At 32.0% G+C, this 19,564-nt stretch overlaps 1 protein-coding gene and 1 long non-coding RNA gene across 2 annotated transcripts in view; one reads left to right on the forward strand and one right to left on the reverse strand.

The window, feature by feature from the left end:
* Window positions 1-19,564, reverse strand: part of LOC126887203 (isoaspartyl peptidase/L-asparaginase) — a 42,679-nt gene that overhangs the window by 13,706 nt on the left and 9,409 nt on the right. The window contains exons 2-4 of the mRNA XM_050654601.1: window positions 18,436-18,633; window positions 8,842-8,959; window positions 4,061-4,244 (exon numbers count right to left, since the gene is read on the reverse strand). Coding sequence (XP_050510558.1) covers window positions 4,061-4,244; window positions 8,842-8,959; window positions 18,436-18,622 — 489 coding nt within the window. The 5' untranslated portion in view covers window positions 18,623-18,633. The remainder of the gene's footprint in view (window positions 1-4,060; window positions 4,245-8,841; window positions 8,960-18,435; window positions 18,634-19,564) is intronic.
* Window positions 18,117-19,203, forward strand: LOC126887204 (uncharacterized). The gene is made up of 2 exons (XR_007698981.1): window positions 18,117-18,248; window positions 18,812-19,203. It is a non-coding gene; the product is annotated as an uncharacterized LOC126887204 (long non-coding RNA).

Here is a 19,564-nt window from a genome sequence, read left to right on the forward strand (position 1 = left end):
TTAAGCAAGTTACGCTCAAAATAAAGTTGGTCCCTTATGTTTTGGCAAAAAAAAAATCGGAAAGACCACCCCCTAATTAGCAACTTAAATGAAATTAATCGTTACCGCTCCACAAATTATTTTACTTATATTGTGTTTATATGACCTGTAAGTTTCATTGATTCAAAGTGCTTATTTTTGAAAAAATTTGGTTTCAAAGTAAAATTTTTAAAAATTTTAATTTTGAAAAATATGCTTTTTTTCAAAATAACTTAAAAAATGTTAGAGATACCAAAAATTCCGAAAAACAAAAAAAGTCAGCATTGCTTTTCTGAATATCATGTATTTTTTGTTTTTCTGTTAGACAAAAATTGATTAAGATTTGGTGTTTCTAAATTTGCATACATTCGTGATCAGTGACTCGTTCAACCCCTTTTAACTACAGCCTTTTCAATAATAAGGACTTTGAACCGATGAAACTTACAGATCATATATACAATATATACCAGAGTCAAGAAACTTGTGAAGTCGTAACGATTAAGTTCATTAAAGATACTAATTAGGGGGTGATTTTCTCGATTTTTTACCAAAACAAAAAGGGACTAACTTTATTTTGGGCGTAACTTGTTTACTTTTGATGCTAGAAATTTTTTTTTAAAACAAAAATGAAGCTTTTTTAAACACTTTAAATAAGTTGTAATGAGTTTTCCCCGAAATGTGCTTAATTTTTGGTTATTTCACGTTAAAGTATTCCATTTGGAATTTGACGAATATGAACCTATTTTTCATTAGCTATAACTCTGCTTCTACTAGGTATAGAGACGTGATATATACACATTTTTTTTTAATTTTTTACAGGCTATATTTTTGCTACAAATATTTTTTCGACAAAATACTTACTATTTGAGTTATTTGCGAAAAACCGTCTAAAAGCGTGGTTATTTTGTTGAAAAAATGAACATATTCACTGCCAAATAACTCGAGAAGTATTGACTTAGTGAAAAAACTCTATAGAACAAAAGTTACTTAAAATTAGCCAGTTTATCTATTTATTGACTTACTTTGGACGAATATTATTTCACCCCCAAGAGGGGGGTGAAAACCACCCCCAGGGTAAAGGCACATATCGGCACAATATCACTTTTTTTCTTTGACATGTTAGCTATGTGTGTGCCAAATTCCATGTCAATCTAAGCGGTTCTTTAAAATTTAGAGTTTTTGCGATATTTTACCGTTAAAGAACGGACTATTTTCAATCTATAACATTCATTGTTCTTATATCTTGTTCTACATCATCCAGTCATCTTCTTCTATAACTTCATCTACACCTGGACCATATTCAGTTAGTTATCCTTCTCAACATATCTGAGTGTGGGCGTCTCTGTATGTGTCCTATCCATTCTAAGCGAAGAGATTTTATGTATCTGACTATAAATATTCTCACCATTAATATCACAAGAGAATGACAATAAATTTAAAATATTGCGACAATTTTTTGAAAACTTGTAGTTTTTGTAATGTTTTGAAAACAATACATGAAATAATCTTACCGAATTACACTCGAGCGCTTAAAATTGCCGCTATCTATTGTCCTCGTGACAATTTGACATTAGATGCGGAACTAAAATTTGATTATGGTATATTTTCTTAAATATGACATTTGTCAAAACTGTAAAACTCTTCTTCTTCTTCTTCTTCTTCTTCTTCTTCTTCTTCTTCTTCTTCTCCTTCTTCTTCTTCTCCTTCTTCTTCTCCTTCCTCCTCTTCTTCCTACTTTATAAATAGGCTCAATATCAGTTTTACTTCGGTTTTTAGTCTCAATTGACATTGTCTGACCATCTTTTCGTCGGTCGTCTGTTTTGCTTATAGCCAGGGAGGTAGTGTCAAATTTAACCGGAGCATTTTAGCATGGCATTCTTTTTATTTAGTTAGGTGTCCCAAAGCTTATTAACAAATGATGTGTCAGCTGGCCCAAAACCGGGGATTTTAGCCAAGAAGAGGTAAAATGTGAAACTTGATGGAGAAACGCTACAACTTATATGTCAAATATTTATCTGCCTGACTTACGTGTATAATAGCCAAGAATACCTAGCTACTGGCTTTCACCCAGACGACTCGGGTTCAAATCGTGGCCCTGAAAATCTTTTTTGTTTTTAAAATTGACATTTTGATTTGAAAAATATTTATTTTTTGATAATACCACGTTTTTATTATATATACGACACAATATAAAAAAGTATGTATGTCTTTTACCTATAGAATCGTAAACTTTGCATTTGATCATATACCTATATTCAGCTGACGCTTTTTTCTTACGATCTAAAATTTTCATAAATTAATGATTTATACGTTTTAATCTTTGCCAAACTACATAGTTAAAGAATATTTTTTTGTTATTAACTAGCTGACCCGGCAAACTTCGTACCGCCTTAGAACTAAAAAATAATGTTTAAAAGTTAAATACCTAAAAATTACGAGAGAGCCAAAAATACTCAAAAATATTGCGTATACTTTTTTTCTAATAAACAATATTGTTTTTGTGGTGTCTGCGTAAATAAGGGGGGTGGGGGGGGCAACCCCCTTTTTCACTTGGGGTCGTATTCGGGTCGTACTAACTAAGGAAGCTTTAGGAGATTATGTACAACTTTGTTTATTAAGGAGGTCAATCATAATAATATTATGATATTATCATTATTATGATCAATGCATAGTTTACGATTCTATAAAAGACATACAGACTTTTTTATATTGTGTCGTATAAATAATAAAAACGTGGTATTATCAAAAAATAATTATTTTTCAAATCAAAATGTCAATTTTAAAAACAAAAAGGATTTTCAGGGCCACGATTTGAACCCGAGTCGTCTGGGTGAAAGCCAATAGCTAGGTACTCTTGGCTATTATACACATAAGTCACGGAGTTAAATATTTGACATATAAGTTGTAGCGTTTTTCCATCAAGTTTCACATTTTACCTTTTCGTGGATAAAATCCCCGGTTTTGGGCCAGCTGACACATCATTTGTTGATAAGCTTTGGAACACCTAACTAAATAAAAAGAAAACAGCCATGCTAAAATGCTCCGGTTAAATTTGACACTACCTCCCTGGCTATTATTTTTATTTATACAGGGAGTTGAACTTGTTACGATTTTCATAAAAAATTGGTTATAACTTTGTAAATACCCTGTATAACATTAGAAACCTTTATATTTTTGTGATGGAGAAGTTAACAGTATTTCGAATTTAAAATAAAATGTAGGATTTTCCATTTAAAAAAACATAAGTTTGGTCTGCCACTGTGTTATCGAACACCCTGTAACATTCTAAATAATTTTGTAATGTGAAGCTCAAAGTAGGCTAAAACTTTTGTTAATAACTTTTATTGCTATCTAGTACTATAGCGGATCTATTGAGCTTTACCCCACTAATCAATCACCCTGTATGTAAAAACGTGCAGGATTTATAGTCGCGGGTCACCATTGACCCAGCATACCTTGGATCAGTGATTCTCAAAATTTTTGAGTCATACCCCAAAATTGAGTCATTTGAGTACCCCAAAATACTTTTTATTATTTTTGGTACCACCTAACTGAAATACCTATCTAGCTAAGTACTCAAATTAACTATAATAGTGGGCTGCTTTTGCGTTTTGTGTTTCACCGGAAATAGTGATATGTACCACCAGTGGTACATATACCACAGATTGAGAACTGCTGCTTAGATGGTTAACTAAATCACCATACCAGTTGAGGGTTAAAACGGTTTTAATACCGTAATACGGCGTTCCGTTCGTAATCTGCACTTCTTTCTATTTTTGAAGCCTTCTTCCCTAACATTTCTCTCAGATATCGCTTTGGTAATGTCCTATATTCATGTTGTTGCCGGTTTTCCTCGTTTCCGTTTCTTTGTGGAGGTCCAGTCTAATATTCTTTTGGGGATTCTAGTCTCTTCAATTCATCTGACGTGTCCGCACCGTACAAGTTGCTGTCTTTCTATGTCTTCTACTATATCCCTTTGCACTCTCATTCGTCTCCACTACAAATTAAATTTAATATAATTTGAAGTAATATTAAAACTTACCTTATGTCCAATTTCAGTGAGATCTCCTCCCTTACGTATAAATTCTGCTAGAGCTTTTTTCGCATCTGGACTAATTAAACTTACTGGGTCAGTTGTTGGAAAGCCATGATCTTTCGCAAATTTAGAAGCTCCGTCTGCTGCTAGTAGAACATGGGGTGTTTTTTCCATCACCAAGCGAGCTAAGCTTTATAAAAAAAATGTGTACATTAACAAATGCGCTAAAAGTTTTATTTATTTTACTGCATAATATTTTAACTTAAGTTATTTATTACTATCCTTATCAAAAAGATAATAAAATATATTCTATAGCGATATATGACCTTTGTTGACTAGAAAAGAACATTCGACTCCATTTAACACTTAGCAACCATGGAAGAGTTAGATAATACATACGTAGACTACAGATATAAAACTCACATTCCCGATAAGAAGAGGTATTCGACAAGAAAACACTGTCACTATAGTTGTACAACTTCTTCTTCTTACAGTCCCTGTCCGTGCTGGATGTTGGCGAAAAGCATGGATATCCTAACTTTGCTAGCTGCTATTCTGAGTAGTCCGGTTATCCATGTATTAAACCACTTTCTCAGGTTTTGAAGCCAAGATATTCTTCTTCTCCCTGGTCCTCTCTTTCCAAATACCTTGCCCTGAAGAATGAGTTGCAAAAGCTATATCTCTGTTCATTCCTCATAACATGGCCAAGATGTTCTAGTTTGCGCTCTTTAATGGTGTTAATTATCTTACATTCCTTGCCTATTCTACGTAGGATCTCAATATTAGTCACACGATCCACCCACGAAATTCCTAACATGCGTTTATAATACCACATCTCGAATACCTCGAGTTTTCTTAACGAAGCATCGGAAAGTGTCCAGGCTACTAGTCCTTATAATAACGTAGGTGTTATTAATAACGACAACGGTAGTTGTACAACTAAGAGTCCACGCAGACTGCAGACTTTTTATCGGCCGATAGTTTAGTCGGCTTCTTAATCAGTACAGGTAGGTATGCAGATGCGCACATTACACCGATTCAGTCTCGGCCGACAAAAAAGTTTGATGGGCTTACCCATCATGGACAGCCCAACCCGTCTAAACTATCGGCCGATTAAAAAGTCTGCAGTTTGCGGGGGCTCTAACTGATGGACACATTTTCAAAAAACTGAATTGGGGGAAATACAGAATAAATATATATGCTGTATGATGAACAATCTGAGATACTCAGACGATATAATCGTACTTTCAGAAAGCGAAAATCTGACAACAAGGGTAATAGATTAAAAAAATCAAAAGAAATAAGTCTAAAGATAAATATTGAAAAAACAAAAATAATATATTATTGTATTATAAAAAGATCATAATAAACAACAAGAAATTGGAAAATATAACAGAATACAGGTATTTAGGCCAAAAAATAAGGATAGAAAAAGAAGATAAGGTTATCGAAGTATACACGAGATTGAGATTAAGCTGAGCAGTCTTGTGAAAACTTTGATACTAACAAGGCAAAAAATTGGGAAATGTAACAAAATACAGGTACTCAGGCCAAAAAATACGGATAGAAAAATAATTGGAGTGGAAAATGTTGGGAGAATCAAGAAGAAAGAGAGGGAGAAGAAATTAACAACTTAAAGGGATAAAGGGAGAGAGAGAAAGCAGAAATAACTGATGTAACAGAAATAATCAAAAAGCTAAAATGGGACTTCACAAGACAAATTTCCAAAATAAAAGACGAAAAAATTAAAAAATCTAGACCTTGAGATGGAAAAGAAATGGAAGACCCATAAAGAGATCCTACGATGACCTAAAAAAGATAGCAAGCAAAATGTGATAAAGAGCAGCAAACAGGTATGGAAACAGTGGAAGAACTTTGTTCAGTTTTGGACGCAAAAAGGCTAAAGAAGAAGTTTAGGGGAAGGTGGGGGAATACCGCGCGCGGGGGAATACCACGCACCATGTTTCTCGCTCTCTGAGAATTATTATAAACTTTCAGCTAGTGCTGATCTCTAGCGGTCAATCAACCAAATATTGTCAGTTATTGCAAATTCTGTAAAGTTCACACCCGTGGCGCTAATATGCATTTATCTGTTTGCAACGTGGCCGTTATAATATTTTGCTAAGACAAAATAAGCAAAGTAAGCCAAAGTGTTTAACTTATTTAGTTGTTTTTGAATTTGTGTAAATCTATGGTGTTTTAGCCTTTGTTTAACCATAATTGATCTTACATTAATTACCCCACTTTTTTTATATTTATTATTGTTTGGAAAATATACGTGAGGGGTAATACCGCGCGGTTTTTACCCGTGTTGAGTTATGTGGTAAAATATTTATAATACTTTATTTTTTTACTTTACATAGATTTTGTTGATTAATGGCTTTTATTTGGGCGTTTTTTAGCTTATGTTATTAATTTATTTTTTTATATTACCAATAATTGTTTATCAAAGTAGACAATAAGTTTGTTGCGCAGTTTTAACTAAAAATTTAAGTTTTTTGTTTGTTTAAAAAATTTGTTTAAACAGTTTGCAAATATTTTGTGTTTTTTTAATAAGTATTTACATAAATATCATAAAATCTATCATAAATTTTTAACGCGCGATATTACCCCTCTCTGTGCGCAATATTACCCCACGTGGTGGGGAATATCGCGCAAATGCACTAGTGTAGAAAAAATATTATTATTATTAAACTGTTTGAATAGAACGAAATTGAGCATAGCCAATTTTTGGCCAATACCATAGCCAACAGGCCAATGCAAATTTTATTTTCAAAGTCAGTTTTAGTTGCTCGTAATCACCTTTTCCGCTTAAGGGCGCGTAGTCCCCCCCTTCCCCTACTAATAGTCCAAGTAATAAAGCTTAAAAGAGGACAAAACCTCGCAATTTTTACAGAATGGATTGATTTGCTTGAAAATTTGAGAATAAGTAGTGGAAGTGGATAGTCCAAGGATCAAAATCTATATGATGCCAAAAGGCGCTTTTATCATGGGGTGCTTTTCACCCCAACTCGGGGGTGGAAATTTTTTATTACATTTTGACAGCAAAAGTTGGCAAAAATATTCATTCTAAGCAAAAAACGTTCTATACATTTTTTTGATAAAATTAATAATTTTCGATTTATTCGGTATCGAAAGTGTTAGTTTTATATCAAAAAAATCAATATTTTTAATCAGTTTTCTGCTAATAATTAAAAAAGTTTTCGTTTATCAAAACAACTTTGCCTAACAAAAATGTACCTTTTGAAAAAATAAACAAAACCGTTTTTTTTAATATTTTTAAGACCAATAGTAATCGAGCTATACTTTATTATATGTTTACTTATACGAGTATAAGCTTGTCTTCGTCAAATGCTAAATATTGTAGTTTCAAAGTCAAAAGACGGGAAAACTATGCATTTTTCGAGGATAACTTGTTCAAACTAATTTAAAGTATTTAAAAATATCTGTCTCCGGGAATAAAAAAGTCTCTAGCTCAAAAATTAAGTGACTCATAATAAAAAGAATGTCAGTCCCTATTTTTTTCAGCGAAAAAGTGATCGGAAGCAACCTACTAATCACCACCCTATTTCAAATTAGTCAGTGACCTTATTTAGTCTTCTTTATTTATGTATTATTAATAGGTTCTAGAAGTTTGACCGACTTAGAATAATTAGTTTTAAAAAAAATGGAGTTAAAAGCAAATAACGAATTTTTGTAGTTTGGAAGAAAACTGGCCTTTTCTTCAGAATAGAAAGATTTACTGGCTTAGAATGATTAGTTTTTAAAAAACTGCAGTCAAAAGCGAATAATGAATTTTTGTAGTTTGGTAAAAATTTTCTTCGGAATAGAAAGATTAGCATCAGAGATACGAAAAAATATTTAGATATGAAATTGTAGGATATTTAATTCCCAAGAAGTTGGTTTGAAAAAATTTTTCTACGGTAAAAATTGAGTGAATCGAAAAACATTGATTTTTTTGGTATAAAACTAACACTTTCGATAGCGAATAAATCGAAAACTATTAATTTTATCAAAAAAATGTATGGAACATTTTTACCTTAGAATGAATGTTTTTATTAACTTTTGCGGTCAAAATATAATAAAAAGTTTCCACCCCCGAGATGGGGTGGCAACCACCCCCATGGTAAAAGCGCCTTTCGGTATCATATTCAGATTTTTATCCTTGGACTATCCACTACTTATTCTCAAATTTTCAAGCAAATCGATCCATTCTGTAAAAATTGCGAGGTAAAAAGCTTCGGTTCCTGGACTATAACGGTTTATAAATAATTTACAATTTATCGATACCAGGGGCAGAAATTTTTCATTTATTATAAATTAATAAATGAAAAATAGTTTCTGTCCTTGTGGGATCGGTACTCACCGGAGGGACCGCAGACGTTCGGAAACAATTAGCGTCTCTTTGCAAAGACAATGACGTCGACTTTGCAAAGTAACAAGACACTTACTCAACACACACACTACACATTACTCTTCTGATTTAGTGATAAGTTATACAATTACGTGGCTAAAGGTTCTAGTTCTAAACCAAAGCCAGAATCAGAGAAAGAAAAAAAAAACAATTTATCGACTTGCGAAATCGAGCTTGTCGGCAAATCCTATCAACAGAATAAATGCATGAGTCACAGAAAAAGAAATATCGCGTCACTACCAAGACTAGTTCGTCAGCTTTCAAACCATCCAAGAGATGGTAGTTGCAACATAAAGGATAACAATCATTGCTTTCAAAAATGCCTGACTGTAAAACTATTGTCAGAATAAAAACACATATTTTATAACAATACCTTATTGGATGTTTGATATCTTTCACAACTGTTACAGCCCCTGCACTAAGAGTAGATCCTACCATAATACTGGCGTCCATTTCTACTTCTCCGTCTAAATTTAATACTGATCCGTATCCTAAAATAAAACAAATATTGAAGAATATACAACAATCTTTCGAAAGGGACTTTTGGAAATAATAATTTATTATTCTACTATTACTCATCATTCTCTTTGTCATTATCCCTATGCGGGGTCGGCCTCCCTAATTGCATTTCTCCATAATGTTTCTATCTTGCCCTGCAAGATCGTGTCCTGCCTAAGCGTCTCCCACAAGTCTTATTTGGTCTTCCTCTCCTACTTCTTCCAGGAACCCACAGTTCAGCAATTCTTCGTATTGGGTGATTAACGTCTCGACGTTGAACATGATCAAACCATCTTAACTACTCGTTGTTCCTCTTTCTTTTTAATTGCCCAACATTCAGTTCCGTATATCATAACCGGTCTTATGGCTATTTTCTAGAATTATCCCTTCAGGTTCATTGGAATTTTTTTGTCACACAACACACCACTCGCTTCCTTTCATTTCATCCATCCAACCCTAATTCTATTGCATGCATCTCCATCTATTTCCCCATTACTCTGTAATACCGATCCTAGCTACTTAAAACTCTCACTTTTCACAATCATTTCATAATCCAAAGATATAATTTTATTTGTAGTAACTTCATCTCTAAACGAACATTCCAAATACTTTGTCTTTGTCCTACTAAGTTTTAAACCTTTTTCTTCGAGAGCTTTTCTCCACTGTTTCTCCACTGTTCTCCAGTTTTTGTTCTGAGTCGCCTTCACTATTTCCCACCGATATCACATCATCAGCATACATTAAGCACCAAGGAATGTTACTCTGTAGTTTCGCTGTTATCTGGTCTAAAACTAATGAGAATAAATAAGGATTAAGTACTGAGCCTTGTTGCAATCCTACTTTCACATAAAACTTATCAGTCTCTCCCACACCTGTCCTAACACTAGTTGTTACTCCCTCATACATATCTGTCACAATGTTTTCATATTAACAGGGACTCCTTTCTTATTGAGTGCCCACCACAGAATCTCACGAAGAACTCTATCATATGCTTTCTCAAGATCAAAGAACACCATATGAACGTTTGTTTCTTTATGCCTGTATTTTTCCATCAACTGACTTATATTGCATCTGTTGTTGATCTGCCCTGAATGAAGCTAAATTGATTTTGCATGAAGCAAAGTAGGTATGCCAAATTTGCAGTCTCTCGAGCGTTATGGGGACCTATTGGGTTGGGAAGAGTAGGTCCTAAAACCAAAAAAAGTTAAGTAAAGTTTTCCATTTTAGTGGGGACTTTCCATTTTTAATTTAATTTTCCATTTCCAACAATCGTTTTTTAGATTATAGCGCCATCTATCCATAATTCGAAAAATGTCTCAAATAAAAGTTACTTATTTTTACGTAAAGAATCCAAATCTGCAATAAAAAATTCGGGCTCCCATTTAAGATTTTAAAGTATCCCTCCACCACACCTCCGTGGAGGGTCGTGTTTGGTGCCATTATATAGATTTTTCAAAAATATTGAATAAGTGTATTTTTCAGTTTTTCGATCTGATGTTCATATCGCCAAATTTCGCGGGATTCGTATGTAAAATTTTTCATTTACCCTGCACCCCTCTCCGGAGGAAGTCGTGTTTAGTATCATTCGATAGATTTTTGAAAAATATTGGGCACGTATTTTTTAGTTTTTCGATCTGTCATTCTTTGGGACTCACCCATTTCCTTACGCCCCGCTCAAATAGTCAGATTTTTTAAATATACAATGTTTTGCATGTACTTAACTTACCTTATCTTAAACTGACGATTTCGAGTTTTTCTAATGGTAGATTTTTTTTCCGGCCCCCCTTAACGAACTCCCTTGCATTAAGTGCCAATATATGGTAGAGGGACATTTTCAGATTAGGTACAAGGTTTCTGCCTGTGTAATAATCTGACGCGCTCGAGTAACTGCAAAAATCCCCGCTTGGGCTCCCCTACAGTTACGTATCCGTCTATCAATTACTCTCTCCCATATTTTCATGGTGTTACTAAGTAGTTTTATGGCCCTGTAGTTTGTAGATTGTTGTGTATCTCCCTTGTTTTTGTAAACAGGTACCTACTAAAATACTGCTTCTCCATTCAGCTGGCATTTGTCCAACTTCCATTATTCTATTAAATAGACCTGCTAGCCAACTTGCTCCTGTCTCTCTTAATGCTCTCCACACTTCCCCAGGAATATTATCTGGTCCAACTGCTTTTCCTTTCTTTATTTTTTGGAGTGCTTGAACCACTTTCTCGCTATTACTATATTCCAGTAAAGAAAAATGAATGAGGAATTATTAGCAAGAAGGAAAACTGAAAATATAGAAATAGTTATTAAAGTAGAACATAGAAAAGCTCTGATATGTATACAAAGTAAAAAAGCAGCATGAGCTGGAGACATAGCTTTTATAATATAATATAGAAACACTATAAGGATTCAAGACAAAATATCATGACCGTACATTTTCATCATTTATTAATCTTCTCTTTTTCACTGCTTGATATAGATCTCATTCATAATTTTTCAACTGTTTCGATTTTATGCCTCTTGCTCTTGCATCCGGTTTTTGTGACAACGTTAGATCGTCAGTCCATCCTGTTGGTGGACAACCTCCAGGTACTTCGGTAGGCATCATATGTCTATAATATGAATACCAACAAGCTATTCCTGTTGAACTGTGTTATCGTTTTTTCCTTTTGAACTTTTATTTACAATCAACTTCTTCATAAGAGTTTTAAGTAAATGTAAATGATATAAATAATGTCCAAATAAATCCAAATGTGAATGAATTTATAAGCAAGGAAGTCCAATGATGCTTAGCCTTATAGGTTTATTTCATTGTAATAAATCTTGTGGCCACGTTCGCTTGTATCTTCTGATTGTTAATCCATTCTGGTAGATGTTCAATCCGGCGTTATCGAAATGCCTCCCACTTTTTCAGGTAAATATTTTCATACATGAAATGCCTCCCAGGTACAATCGAAATGCCTCCGTTTCGTTAATCATTTAGGCTGATATTTTGTCTATTTAATCTCTGTAAAATGACACAATGTTGCCAAATCATAATTTAAATAGGTAGGTATCTATTTTGATTTTTCTTAATGCAGTGTACATAAAATTTGTTTCACATAAATATTTCACAGTACGACATATTTCTTTTTAGAAAAGAAAGTTGTTACCCGACAATCTAATATCCAGCTTTTCTGGGTAATTCCAATTCCGATTCTAATCTCTCCCATATTTATAATTCCATGAATAGGTACTTTTACCTTAATCTATTTGTTTCTTTATATTCTTTTTTGTAAATTGTGCTAATGGGCTAAATGTTGTATAAATACTTGAAATTTTATTAGTTCCTGCGTCAGTCAGTTTGTCTATTTCAAGCTTGTCAGTTCGTAGATTTCAAGATCAAATTGTGTTTAAGTCATAACTAGAGACTGGAAAATATGCACTAAAAAATGTCTAAAATATGCATGCAATATGCATTTTAAAACAAGCTGAATATGCACAATTAACATGCAAATATGCATTTATATATGCACTTATTTTTATATGAATAATTTTATGGTTTACGTTAAATACATAAATAAATAAAAAATAATAAAAATAAATAAATAGGTTTGAATTTAAACCAAATTGTATTATTATTTCTTAATATATTTTTTTAACTTCAGGTTTTGTGACAAATAAAACGGCAAAATATTTTATTTTGACCACAAGATAAATAAGAGTACAATAAAATAAATGTACATATTTTTATTGTTACAATATTGATTCATATTTTCTAAACTAATATTATAAAAAGAGTACAATAAAACAAATTTACATATTTTTATTGTTACAATAAATAATCATATATTGATTCATATTTTCTAAACTAATATTATGTCTTCTATCTGTTAATATTTGTTTATAGGCAGAAAAAGATCTCTCAACGTCACAAGATGTAATTGGGGCATATTTAAACTTTGCTATTAGAGACGGATCCATATTAATATTTTCATCGAAGTTTCCAAAATTGATTATATTATTTATTGAACGCAATAAAGTGAAACCCTCATTTTTGTTTAAAACGTCATCAAGTTTATCTTTAATTTTTACTCCAATTTCCCCATTCAGATTTGTTATTTTCTGTTTAACCGAATCAACAATAGACATACTATTGTGAAGACATAAATTTTGAGCCTCTAATTTTGTAATTGAACTTTCAATGATATCGAAATTCGATTTTATATACAACAATTGATTTTTAATAGACTTTTCTTTAAAAATATTTTGACAGTTATCAATAGCGGTACAAGTCGGATCAAAACTTGAAATAACGCTTTTGATGTCGTCGTAGTGTTCAGATAAAAATATAGCACTTTTAAGCCAAGTTCCCCATCTGGTTAATACTGGTTCTGGTGGTAAAGGAATATCGGGAAGCATCTCCCTATATACCTGTACACGTAGTGGTGCTTTCAGAAATACTTTTTTTACATTATTTATTAAGGTGTTTACATTGGGAAATTCAATTCTAACTTTCTCTGCAACTCTGTTTAGGCCGTGCGCCAAACATGTACAGTGAATTAAATTAGGGAAAAAGATTTTAAGATTGGATGCAGCTTTCATCATATATGAGGCGGCATCACTAAGCATTAATAATATTTTTTCAAATGGTACTTGATCAGGTAAAAAAAAATTTGTTAGGGATTCGTTAACAAATCTAGCTATTGTAGCATAGTTTGTTTTTTCCAAACATTTTACACTAATTAAGTATGAGTTTTTAAAATCGCCAGAGTCGTTAAGAACTCCAACAATTAGATTCGCAATTTGTCGACCCTTTGTATCCGTTGTTTCGTCGACGGAAATCCAAAGATAATCGGCTTTTAACTGATTTTTAATACTCGTCATCACATCTTTGTAACATGCACTGACATATTTTTTCCGAAGAGTTGAAGAACTTGGTATTTGAGCTGGTTTATCTTTAATCTTGCAATAAGTTTTTAAAAAGTTTTGACACGATTTATGTTCTAACTTGTGCAGAGGGATATTGCAGTTCAAAAAAAAATGGCATAAATCCTTTGCAAAGGTTTCTTGCCCAACTGACGTATTCTGAATCTGCAAACTGTTCTGTAGAATCTGCTGGCGAGGTTTATTATCATTTTTTGATAGCTTAGTTTGGTGAAGTGAAGTTTTTATGTGTTGAACTACTTGGAATTTCTTTTGACATGGAATCTGGAATATAATGATAATGATGTTTTAGATGTTTTCGTAAATAGATACCTACATTAAAATGATCAAACTTTTTAAACCTCCCCCAATTTTTTTTTATTTCTCAAAGTGAAATTGAAATCGTCAAACAATAAAGTACAGTCAGTGTACCGTAGTATACAGGGTGGGCCACTCTCAACACCTCGCTCTGTATAAGCCAAACCGTTGCGAACTTTAAAAAACAGTTTTTGAAGAAATGGGACGGTTTGTCATTTTAGAATAGACAGACACATAGATGTGCAAAGAAGTTTGATAAGTTTAAAAATCTATTGAAGTGGAGAACTTACCTTTTTATCACAAATGGTGCAAAACATACTTTCACTGTCGATAACTTTTAGATGATTGTTACTTCCAATCCAACTTCTGAGAAGACTTGATTTTTCCCTTGCTACTTTAGGCATTTTCACAATAATAATAAAATGATTTTTTTACACAGTATAGTCAATAACTTGCAATCACAAAAGTTGAATAATCGGCGATTGATTTAAGACTAACCATTCATAAAATAAAATAATCTATCCTACCCTTAAAACAGTGTTGCCAACTCGACCAATATAGTATTTGCCAAACCTCACAAGAATGATGGAATGATCAGTTCAACAGTAGGTATTCCATTATCAACTAATAAAAAATCCCTATAGCAAGCATAACCCAGTACAGATAAATTATTTGTTTTAAAAAATGCTGAAACATGATCCTGTAGTTAATAGTAATCTCATGGTCCACAGACATAAGTACTAATATAAACATTATTGAAGGCGAAGGGATTTGCTGATGTAGGTGTGTATGTGTGAATGGTTAAACATTTTTTGTTAGGAATCAGATTTGACTCACTGATATCAGTTTCAAGTTCCTGTGAGAGAGTTCCTAAGTTGTTTTAGTAATTGTAAGGCCAACATAAAAATTTGTTCTGAATTAGAAGATTTTCGATTTTTACTAAATAATTTTTATATTATTTAATATGCTAGAAAATATGCTATATGCTAAACAAGAAATAAATAAGCTAAACAACACAAAAATATGCCAAATCTAGCATAAAATAAGCTAAATTGGCAACGCTGCCTTAAAATTTCGTTTTGGTTGGTTTTCCCAGAATAATTCATAGTTGGCCGACACCAGCAGAAAGTACAGGTAATATTTGTAATGTTATTCAAAATATAATCGGTATTTACTTAGGTAATTTGTAAATTCTGAGAAGTCTATAAATCTTAAATATCCGGATAATGATACCTGCAGCTATAAATAACGCCCATTATGTTTATGGGTACAACAACAAAGGAGCTTAACAGCAAAATATTTACTTTCACATTTTATTTTAATGGATGTTGATGTTACTAATATATACCTTATTTTTAAATGGGGTAGAGTAAATTCCCATCAAAATATGCATTTATATGCTCTTAAATCTCCAAATATGCAAGGCATATGCATTTATGAAAAACATGAGAAATATGCAGCATATATATGCATATGCATTTTGCATATAATCCAGTCTTTAGTCATAACATCCGAAATAATGGAATCAACGATAAATGCCAGTCAAAAGGTCAGACCTTTACTATCAATTGATGGTTTTACATTCGGTTTTCAAAAAATGTTGGCCAAATTCTTTATTGGCAAATAGAACCACAAATTCTTTAATTAAACTTCCCAAAAATATATCTGAATTTCATAAAGCTCTTGATTCATCTTCTATTATTACAAATAGAAATACAAATTTTATAATTAAAAATGACAAAGAAATCATATTGTTATATTGACATGTTTTTCAAATCTTCGTTTTCCTTCGACTGTTTCCAATTGGTATGTTTTTGATGGAACTTTTGAATACTGTCCTCGTTTTTTCACTCAATTGTTTTTAGTATACATGGCTTGAAAAATGGACATTATATTCCTCTTGTCTTTTGTTTAATTCAAGATAAAAAGTCATCTTCATATTATCTCGCTTTTAAATATACATACATATCTTAGAAGAATGTTTTAAAATTAATTATCCTGTATCCCCTAGAGTAATAACTTCAGACTTTGAAATTTCTATTCATAATGGTATTCGTATGGCATTTCCTGAAGCATATCTTCATCGATGTCGTTTTCATTTGGGTCAGGCATGGTATAGAAAGGTTTAAGCACTGGGATTGGCTCCAAAATACCAGAAAAAAGGTGTTGACTCAACCGAAATTACGGATTTTTTTATTTATATTTTTGGTCGTTCATTCTTACATCCTGAAGATGTTAGCGATTTTTTTGCTATAGATTTGGCAGAAATTAAACCAGTCGATGAAAGAGTCACCTAGTTTTGTGATTTTCTTGTTGATAATTACATATCTGAAAATTCGACATTTCTTCCACATCTTTGGACTGAACACTCTTCATCCTTACAAAGAACCACAAACCCATGCGAAAGTTTTCATTCCAAGTATAATTCTTCTTTGTACTGCCCTCATCCTAACATTAATAATTTTATTGATATACATAATTTTACAATTTCAAATACTGAATACTATATTAAAATGAATTCTGTTTCGACACCAAAAAAAAATTGTTGTGGAAAGTCAGCAAAAATAAATTTTCGGGTATAATATCACAAGAGAGTGAGAATAAATTGAAAATAATGCGACAGTTTTTCGAAAATTTGTTGTCTGGCAATAGACACGAGAGCCCGCAGGGCTCGAGTGGCTATTGCCCAATGACAACAAATTTGAGTAAAAATGAAGCATTATTTTCTTATTTATTCTTACTGTCGTGTGATATTCGTGAGATTATTTTTTAATACGTATATTATGGATATTTTCTTAAATGTGACAGTTGTCAAAACTAAGAAACTGGTTGCTATTAAACAGAAACAATCTACTTAAAAAAAATTCTATCGGTAATTTTCTACAGTAGATAATTCTCAGTATAATTTTAATCTGATTGGACAGAATTAAACACGTGATCAAATATCTTACTATACGATTGGAAGTTAAAATCATTAAAAAATAATCTGAATGAAAAAAATTTAGAATTAAGAGAATGTAAAATAAATAGATTAGAATTTGTCAAAGTAGTATCATATAAATTTAGGAAAAATATTTTGTAATTTTATATTTCTATACACATTTTGTAATATTTTACAAATAAGTTTTTTGTGATGTTATTTTTAATAAATCTATAAAATACTTATTATGTTTTTGCATTTTTTGTTAAATTATTAATAACAAAAAATAATGGTTATTATAAAATATACTAAAATGGTTATAAAACTAATTACATATGAAGTTAGTTGAAATTTATAAATACCGCCTAGTGTCAATAATGTTTAACTACATTAACTACATTCGCTCTCGCGAGATTTTTTTTGACACTGGCGTTAGTAATTTCTTTTTTGAAAAATGCAGTTGTCAGAAGTGACTGGAAATTACTACAAAACCAACGCACCTGCTCATATCCAATATTATTAATAGTAAACAGACATAAAAATAACATAAACCGTACGCCAATCAATATTTATTTATTTAAACCATTATAATGTATTGATAGCAAATGAGAAAATTATTTATTGTACAAAATAAAAATATTTTGTAGAAATAAACTTCACAAAATTTTATGAGATTAGTAGACACTCCCACTATTTCTAATAATTCTTCTTTTTTTTTAATGAAAGATTAAGTTGATTTGAGTTGATTTTAGCAGTTAATAGTGTGAGGTAGGAATTTTTGTGTTGTACGTTTCCCTCGCGAGAGCGAATGTAGTACACATACAATAAAGGTTGAAAATAAAATAAATTAAATAACAAAATACCAATTTTGCCAAAAATTCACAAAGGGACGAAGATGTGGCAACGTCGCACCTTCACATAAAGATTAGAAGCATGTAATTTATTTAAAGCTTGGGAGGCAATTCGTATGTGACCTTTTTAGTGACAGGTAAGAAACCCTTTTTCGGGAGGCATTTCATATGCGGCCGTTCAATCAGTTCGTTGTCGTGGTGTCTTGTTCTTTCATGGTTGATCGCTGTCAGTTGTATTACATCTCTTACAAAGGGAATATTCAGATCATTGTGAATAGTGTGATTACTGACATACCAGGGTGCGTCGTAAGTTATTATGTTATAGTAACAATTTTAAGCTGATAACAGGGTTGCTTGACTATTAACTACCTTAACAATTATTGTTATTGATGTTTCATGACCAAATGACTCAAAATTCAGATTATTAACGGTAACTGCAAAATTCTTCCAATAAATAAAACAAAATTAGTGTATATATTTCCTTACCTGCGTTGAAATTTTCATCGTTCTCCATATATCTTACAGCCTGCTCAACAGCGTCCAAAGCACTACCACCCTCTTTCAAGATTTTAAATCCAATTTCCATAGACTTTCTAAGCCCTTGGATTTTGCCTTCATTTCTAGAATCGGGAATATCTCCAGCACCGCCATGAATTAACAGTATTGGCTCCATTTTAATAGAAACTGGAAAAACACTTTTTTAATAAATGCTATTCTGTTATTAAGTTTATTTAGAATATTTGAGTATTATATTATTTAAGTTCAGGGAAGACTGATTATATATTAAATGGTTAGTAAATAAAAATATCATTCAATTGATAACGTGATTCATTGTTCTGTGCTAATTTAGGTACATTTCCAGATAACACAGAATTGATAAGAGTAACGATTTTAAATGCCCTTGCTAGAAGTGCAACTTCTACATGAAGCATTTATACAGGGTGTTCATAAACTCTCCTGACAAACGAAGACTGAAGATTCCTCAGATTATTTCATTCATAGGAAATTCTGACCAATAGAAAGCTACAGAAATCTAAATTAAATAGATCATTTTTGATAATTTCCCGTCGTCAAGTATATTACGTCAGATGCCCTTCGTTGCTACGAAAAAATACATTCAGTGACGTTAATGACAATTAATGTTTTAAAAATTATAAACGTGATGACTTTCAACCGTCAAATTAATATTTATAACAACTGTTTGTTTAATTGTACTAATTTGTACTTACATAAATAAATTACAATAAAATTTTGGTTTTGAACAGTTTTATTCATGAAATAATCGCAACAAATTGCACTCGATCTCTAAAATTAATATAGAATTTTTGCCCTCCTGACACTTTGACATACTTTCACTCGCCTTCGGCTCGTGAAATTAAAACTGTCAGAGTGTCACTCGAGAAAAATTCAATAATTTTAGAGCTCTTGTGCAATTACTACTGATAATTTTAAGACGATTTAATCCAATTCACCTAGTCCGAAAATCAGTGGCGCCTCGTGGCTTTAGAAACAGGGTCGCCAAGGTTTTTGTCTCCTCAGATAGGTATACCATCTAATTAAAAGGCTTCAATCATCATAGAAGATTTTTGGTTTTTATCTCACAATAAAACACTGA

This window comes from Diabrotica virgifera, chromosome 6 (genome assembly GCF_917563875.1).
Source record: "Diabrotica virgifera virgifera chromosome 6, PGI_DIABVI_V3a".
Taxonomy (NCBI): domain Eukaryota; kingdom Metazoa; phylum Arthropoda; class Insecta; order Coleoptera; family Chrysomelidae; genus Diabrotica; species Diabrotica virgifera.